The sequence below is a fragment of the Chinchilla lanigera genome, unplaced genomic scaffold (assembly GCF_000276665.1).
Source record: "Chinchilla lanigera isolate Chin_1 unplaced genomic scaffold, ChiLan1.0 scaffold00056, whole genome shotgun sequence".
In the NCBI taxonomy this organism is placed as follows: Eukaryota; Metazoa; Chordata; class Mammalia; order Rodentia; family Chinchillidae; genus Chinchilla; species Chinchilla lanigera.
In genome coordinates this window covers 1,766,926-1,775,229 of record NW_004955457.1, presented here as the reverse complement: position 1 = coordinate 1,775,229, position 8,304 = coordinate 1,766,926, and the positions used below count along the sequence as shown (strand labels likewise).

The following is an 8,304-nucleotide window of genomic DNA, read 5'->3' as shown; positions in this document are numbered from 1 at the left end:
TTTTATATAAAATATAAGAGCAGTAGAAAGACTCTGGGTTTCTCATTGCTTTACTACATTTTGGCCAACATGAACTGGTCCCCACCCACTGTTTGCTACTCTGGAGGCACCATAAAATGTTCTCTGCGATGTACCTTTGACACTTGCCATTCTCTCTTGGACCCAACAACTTCGGACTGAAACCCCTATGAACTATAAGCTCAGTAAATCGTTCCTCCTTTAACTTTGGGTGTCAGATATTTTTTGTCTCAGCAAGGAGAAAAGTAACTAAGGCAGCTTCCAAAACCAGAACCTAGAGGCCATTGGTTTCATCCCAATTCTCTGCTTTGTGTTTCTGTTCTTTTTTATGAATATTGTTCCTGATATATTATAATAAAACATTTTTAGGTCTTGTACTTTAAAAAGAATGTTTATAGACCAATTATCTGAAACATAATAGAGCACAGTAGCTAACAAAGCCAAACAGGTTCAAATATTGCGTATTTTTTTTAATTGTGTGGATTGTGGCATGTTAATTAAGTTTTCTTGGACTCTAATGCCTAAGATTTTATAAATGCATTTCCCAATTTAAGCATTGTACCTGTGTACTTTGTACATTCAGTCAATATAACCACAGTTTAGCATAATTTTTCTGTGTTTTACATTTGGCCTATAATTTTTATTTTAATGAATTAATCATTATTCACCTGAAGTCTTGATTCATGTATTTCACAATTATTTATTAAATATACACTAGGTATTATTCTAGGCCATAGGAAGATACTGTTAGGCAAAACAAAGTAGCTATACTTGGTTTATAATAAATAGGTGTGCAAAATTGATATATGTCTATTTATTTTATTGTATATTGGGCAGTATAGCTCTTTGAGAAGAGAACTTTGTGTATATCCTGTTGGTTAGCCTTGGAGAATCTTGGAAGGAAGGAAGTACTGCTTTCAGGAGCCTAAAATTGTTTTATTTGTTTAGATAAGTTCTGTAACTAGACTTTCTAAAAGAAGACCGGAAAAAAGGTGCGCACACACACACACACACACACACACACACAGTGAGTTGAATTAAGAAAATGCTGACTCATCAGAATAAAAACACCTACAATCAAATTGTACCTCTGTGTTTTTGCAATCAATTAAAAACCTAATCAACTGCTTCCTAACATACCATACAAAGATCTAAGGACTTTCATAGAGAAAACTATATTAATTTAGGACATTCTTAATTTACCTGAAAAGTAACTTTTTACTCCATGCCCAAGTTTATAAAATCTGCTTAAAAATTGTATACTTATAGGATATGTTTATTTTATGGAAGACTGTTGGTTTATGAAAATAGTCTTTTAATTATTCATTTAAATTATAACTGATCTCATTAGCATTCAAGCTTTCTCTTTTTTTGTTACTCTGTTTTACAGTCTATAAATATACTTGGGGCCCCCATGCCCAGAGACCTCAGTCCAGTCTGCTCTGTCGGCCTGCAGCTGTTGGTATCAGTTCACATAAAAGAACCTTATGAATCCAAAACTACATAAAGTTTATTTTTTCTACACTAGGTTATTAACTGCAAATTTCACTTAACCTCACAATTTATTTATAAATAGTATAACATTAATTTTTCCCCCAAACATCCTTTCATTTTTAACAAATTTCAGAAGTAATATTAAAAGTTTCAAAAGGATGACCACATTTGTAGTCCTTGAAGTACATAGTTTTAAATTCTCCTTCAAAATAGTTTCAGCAGCCTGGATGAAGCTAGGTTTTTCATCTGTTCCCTTACTCTGACTTATACATAACTTTATGTCTGTATGGTTCTTCCCATTATAGGATCTTGATTTTAGTACTAGGGACACTCACATGGGTGAGGGGTAGCTATTCATTATTATCTCAAATGTACTCTTTTTCCAATTTGTTGAATTATATTTGTATAATTTAACTCATTTGAGTCATAACCAAAACAATATTTCTTCAGCTCACTTAACATTGCATATGTTTGAAAGCATCCTCCTAAATGACATGTAGTCACACTGATAATGCTGTTTCCCTTATGCTCATCAATTTAAGTATTTATTCAAAGATTAGGTGCTGACCTGTAGCAGGAACTATGCTGGGTGCTAGCGTTTAAGTATGACAAACATAGCCACGGATCCTATCTGAGCTAACAGCTCTCTATCAACCAACTTTAGTACCTGCTTCTACTTGGAATCAGTACTGACAATTACAAGAATAAACAGAATTAAATTTCAGAGAATTTCTCAAAACACTTGACTCTTCACTGTATAAGATTATCATACAGTTCCACCTATCTCTACAAGACATTTTCTTTGAAATCTTAAAGTGTCTAGCTATAGCTATCCTTTGTTATCTTGCTTGTTTTAAGTTCTAAATAAAGTGATTTTCCCCTGTATCATCAAAAACTCACTTTTGCACATTTCCTCAGCTTCAGATTCCTCAAAATATGCATTCTGCATAGGGATTAGCACCATACTAGTTTCTTGTTTTGGCTGAGGGTGGGAGACTGGCAGATGGCCCCCTGGTGTGCCCTGGGTGGGAGAAGGGATACAGAGCTTTGAGGATATTCCAACTTTCAGGGTCTAGATTCTCTATCCTTTCTATCACTTTTTAGAAGTGATTCAGAACCATGAGGATTAGAATTCACATGTACCTCAAAACAGCTATGGAACCTATAGGCTAAAATGAAACTTTTAGATGAGTTCCAAGGAGATGTTATTCATCTATCAATTCAGCAAATATTTTGTTGTGCTCTATTACACTCCCAGAACTGCAACGGTCCCCACATCTGCTTCACCTGCTTAGATTACTAAGCAGTTCTTTCATTACAGAATGTCCTTCAGTTATTAAATCTAAATGCAAACTTATTTATAACACTTAATAAAGCATTTTATTCATACTAGTGTAATGCATACTTTTCATAGCTCCTAAGTTCCTGAGGCAATGGAAAATGTGGACTAAATGTAGTTCATTTTTTAAATTAGCATATACTTTTTGCTAATACAGCATTTAGTACAGGACTCATTGAAAGCATTTAATAAATATTGAATTATTTTAATATTATTAAACTATCCAACATCGATTATCTAACAATAGTTTTGTAATTTAATGTAAAGGTTTTAAAGTATTCTAATATTTATTTTCATCCAATAAAAATAATAAAATGTTTTATTTTTAGTGCTTTTCCTCAAATTTTAATGTTCAGGGGGAATCAAGCACATTTTAAGATTGCCTCCAGACTAGAAAAAGACATCAGGTCAGTAACTTGCCTTTGATGAAAGGAACATTCAAATTAAATTCTGATTAAAACTTATCTGCTCTGTTCTCCAAATGGAAAGAAGATCCTGTTTTGTGACTTCTGAAAGGTGATGGAAAGCACTTATATTTGGAAAGAGATGTTTTTCTATTTATAACGTTAATATTCCCTGCTAATACTGAGAACTGTTCTTTCTATATCTGAAATGAAACTCACTGATTTTTCATAATTCTTACAATACATGTTTACACATTTGAGATCATTCCAAGTTCTCTATGTTCCCTTTTAAGTCATAGAAAAGATTAAGCATCTCATTTACTTGATTGGGGACAAGGTTGTTGCATTACTTTGCCAATGTCAACAGTCACAGAACTTTGAAACTAATGGAATTCATTGCATGATTGGGGTGGTTAGGGAAAAACAAAAAATCCACTTGAACTGTAATCCATAATGCATTTGTTTCTATTTACAATATTTTTATTCTTTTTTATGTTAAAGAAAAAAAAACTAACAAAACAACAATGAAGACAAAAACAAAACAACACAAAAACAAAACAAAGCAATACATGACCTCAAAACAAAATGATAGGAATTAACAACGGTTGCAGCATTACATACTGTATAATTTTTACAGAAAGGGTAGGAATTAAGAAATAAATGATGAAGACAGTAAAGTAGCTCAAAGTAACAAGAATGAAAATTGTGTAATAGTAGCTAATACATTTAACATTTTAAAACCTCAAAAAGAAAATAAGAGGACAGTTTTTGAGCCAAAACAAAGACTGTAAATTAAATTGAAAACACTGTGCTGACTTATCATAGACACACATGACAGTCTTGATGCAAATAGTACTCATTTTATTTGTGAATGGGCAAAGAGGAAACGGTGAAGTGATAAAAATGAGTATGGACTGCAAGTTGCCAAAGGACAGAAAGCATTCTTACTCATCACAGTGTCCCTAGTCCCTGACGGGAAGCAGGTGCTCACAGCACGTGACCAGAGAGACCAGCAGGAGTCAGACAGCCCGTGAGCTCTAGGTGGAGGAGCCCAAGTTGCTATCACTTCTTGAGAAAATAGTCCCCTGTTGTCATTTCACTTGAATTCATCCCTTCTTCTTTCTGTTTTTCTTTATCCAGTTTCTTTCTTGCTGCATAACTTACTATCAAAAGCAGCTAGGATATTTCTATTGAGAATTTTGTCAAATGGACCACAATAGGACTGGTTTCACTGCAATCAGCATATGGGCCTTGTTCATTCTACCCTCCAAGACAAAGCAGTTCTTCTATCGTGTCCATTTATCTTCCTGTTTTTCTCTTTATTTGACGCATAAAATATCAACACTAATTTCAAGCACATAAAGTATGATGTGCTGATCGGTAATTTTTTCAGGTACATAGTTTTTGTGCTATATATATCATTTACATGACACGTTTTGTATTTATATAGCCAAATTACATGAGTATATATATTTTTATTTTTTGTAACTTTTCACAAAATTAAACAAAATGCCTCCTTGAAAAATTATTTTTCTAAAATTAGTATAGAATTTTATGTACTAAGGATATCATTTTATATAATTTTATATGCAAGGTAAACATATAATGAATACATTTCATTTTAGAGGAATGTAGTTTTGCCGAGTTAATAAAATTGTAACATAACCATTACTTTTTCCATGTGGATTACTCTGAATACTTAAATATGCAATGTATGTACACATGTTTTTGTTTATTATATATTTTGAAGGGTCACATGATAGCTTCCTGTGATGCCTGTGGAGTTATAAAGCTATGGGACTTCCGGAAGCTTTTACCAGTTGTTTCCATTGATGTAGGTCCAAGTCCTGGCAATGAGGTGAACTTTGATTCATCAGGTAGGATTCTTGCAGTTTAAATTTTGTAACCAAGCTAACAGCATTTATATTTATTCTGAAACTATGGTACATTCCCTAAAATTTGGGGGATATTTTTCCTATATAAATTCTTGTTCTTAATATTATATTAAAATATATTACAGCATATTCATCATATTATATATGTCAAGTCATTAAAGAATTGCATTCATAATATTCATAAAGAATGAACACAGAGATAAATATGTGCTAATATGTATAATATAATTTTGCTAGCAGTGCCATTTAAATCCTTAAGGACACATGCCTTAGAATCATGATTCAAGGTAAGTAAATAGGGTTTTTAAGAGGAAAAGTAACAGATAAAGGAAAAATTTTGGTGAAATTGAACTTGAAACATTTTTATGGGAATGTTTGTAGCTATCACAACTTAATGAGTTACCCCATGTTGTTTAGAATTTATAACTAATTTTAAATACATATTCATGTTCTTGTTGCAATTATGTTCTATATTCCACAGTATTAGTTAACTGTGTTCAACATGTTTCTGCAATAAATTGAATATTGCAATCAGATAAAATATTTTATCCTTACTGATCACGGATTGTATACCAACTGCTGCTAAGAACCACAGTAATTCCAAGTGACCGTTTAGAAGATTAAAAATACAGTTTTATCTACATCTTTAGTGACAAGCATTGCTAAATGAAGAAGAGAAAGTATAACTTCCCTTTGTTAGTATAGTATTTTTAAAATTTTCAGAACTTTAAGAGAACCATGTGTGGTAGATTAATGTTATAGACAACACAAAAACTACACTTTTAGATAAGGAATTAAGAGTATAGATTAAGGAAATCATATTTTTTTATAAAAGGCAATCTATAATAATTCTATAAAAAACTATAAATATATCGGGAGTAATCTAAAGTTATGATACTTGCTGTGTTTCTTAGGATTAGTTCTATTACATTGTCATCATATATTTGAAATTTCGAAAATAGTACAATTATCTCAGTCTTTAAGTTAAGTTTCATTATAGATTGGTATGTGAAACCTACTAAAAACAGTGGCTCATTTAAAATGTTTTTATTAATACTCTGGACATTAAAACATTTATGGTGTGTCATAATTTTTTTAAAAACAGCCACATTTGGGTGTTCGTGGATCATGGTTCTTTCACATCAGCATCCTCTTCAGCATTCACATGATCACTCTTCTGTTTCAATGTTTAATGGGAGAGACTGTGGATTTTAGGGGCCAGCTAAGGCTTGACAGTTCTGTTCCACAGGAGTGAAGAATAAAAGAACCAACTGTAAGAATTGCATTGTAACTTTTATTTTTATTACCATACATTTGCAGTGTATGCTGATTCCAGCCATTGTGGGGAGTTGTAGATAGATAAATAGATAGATAGATAGATAGATAGATAGATAGATAGATAGTTAATAGATAGGTAAATAGATGTATAATAGATAATAGACAGATACAGAGATAGAGAGATAGCTACACATCTTAATCTTGTACATCCTTTCCCATTTATCCTCCAAACCCTTCCCTTCCTTCCATCTCTTGGTACTCTTGCCATTTGGAAAAGATCTATCTCTCTCTTTCTTATTATCTAACTTTCATTTTACTCTTTGTTTTTTTAATGTTTTTGGCTTCTCAGTTTTTTTTTTATTTTGAAGAGAAAAAAATAACAAAATAACAATAACAAAGACAAAAACAAGACAAAACAAAAATAAAAATGATACAGAATGCCAAAACAAGATGATAAGAAATTAACAGTGGTTGTTATATTACATATTGTTACCTTCAATGAAGTTTCTCAGATTACCAGATGTAAGCATGCAAGACTGACCAAACAATTAAAGAGAACAAAAAATAATAAAAAAATAGAAACAATACAGAGCTTCACTAAACCAGATGATAAGAATTCAGCAATGGCTGTTATATTGCACATGGTTGTCTTCAAATTAATTGTTCAGATTACCAGATAAAAGAATGCAAAACTGGTCAAAAAAATCTTAAGCTTTAACTGTTCCTTTCAATAAAGCGGTAGCCATCAGCAGTACAATTATTCCAACTATCTTTGTGTATCCATACATATTTTTCCCTTTCTTCTTTCTTTTTTTCTCCTTTCCCACATCCCAGTTGTACAGTAGAGTATTACTCAGCTGTAAAAGAAAAAAAAAAAACTAGAGGCTTTTATAAGTAAACGGATGCAACTAGAGACCACACTCATAAGTGAAATAAATCAGACTCACATGTGTAAACATCATATTGTCTCCCTGGTGTAATAACCTGAAAGACGAAATAAAACCCAAAAGGCACAACAGATATTGTGAATGGGAAAGAAATTACTCAAATGGCTTCTTATTTAAGAGAAACAATGTCGTGTTAGAGATGATTCAGCTGATTTTATTTCATGTAACATTATATCAAGGTACATCCATTTTTCTACAAATAACTTGAAATGTTCATTCTTTGCAGCACTGTAATACTCCAGTGTGTACAAAGACTACATTTTCTTTATCCAATTATCCATTCATGGACATATAGGCTACATGCAAGATTTAACCCTTATGAGTTGTGCTGTTTTAAACAATGGTACTCATGGTTTGTTGTAATCCGATGTGTTTAAGATTTTGGGGAAGGTACCTAGAAGGAGAACAGATGGGTGAAGTGGAATTTCTACGTTTAATTTTAGAGACACCTCCATACTTATTTCCATAGTAGACATACCAGTTTATATTCTTACCAATGATGTGAAGTGTTCCTTTTCCTTACAGACTCTCTAGCATTTGTTAGTATTTGATTTATTGATGATCGGCATTTTTCTGCCAAAACAATCTGAGAGATAAAAGAAGTAAAAAATCATGAAGACATAGGTGCCGGCAAGGACTTTCTAAATACAACTCCATTTGCTTTTTTTTTTTTTAATTGACTCTGATCGCTTTTAGCTTTAAGTTCACAAGAAAATTGCTAGCATTGCTTTCTTTCAGGGTTCTGGTGTGTGGGCTACTGTTTTATAACCTTTTTTCAGTCTAGGAATTGCGGGGGGTTGCCTCTTATATGCAATAAACCATTGACTTTTTTGACTAGTTTTCCAATCTATCTTTTAATTGGAAAGTTGAAGCTATTTACACTGAGAGATATCACTGAAAATTATTGACGTATTCCTATCATTGTGTTT

General features: G+C 32.2%; 1 protein-coding gene across 5 annotated transcripts in view; it reads left to right on the top strand.

Annotated features, from left to right (window-relative positions):
• Spag16 (sperm associated antigen 16) overlaps positions 1-8,304 on the top strand; it is a 948,741-nt gene that overhangs the window by 717,457 nt on the left and 222,980 nt on the right. For 4 of the 5 annotated variants that reach the window (XM_005396922.2, XM_013520779.1, XM_005396924.2 and 1 more), the window contains one exon: positions 5,006-5,132. In XM_005396922.2, the coding sequence (XP_005396979.1) occupies positions 5,006-5,132 (127 nt within the window). Of the gene's footprint in view, positions 1-5,005; positions 5,133-8,304 lie in introns of those variants that run through there. The other variant, XM_005396927.2, reaches the window with a different exon arrangement.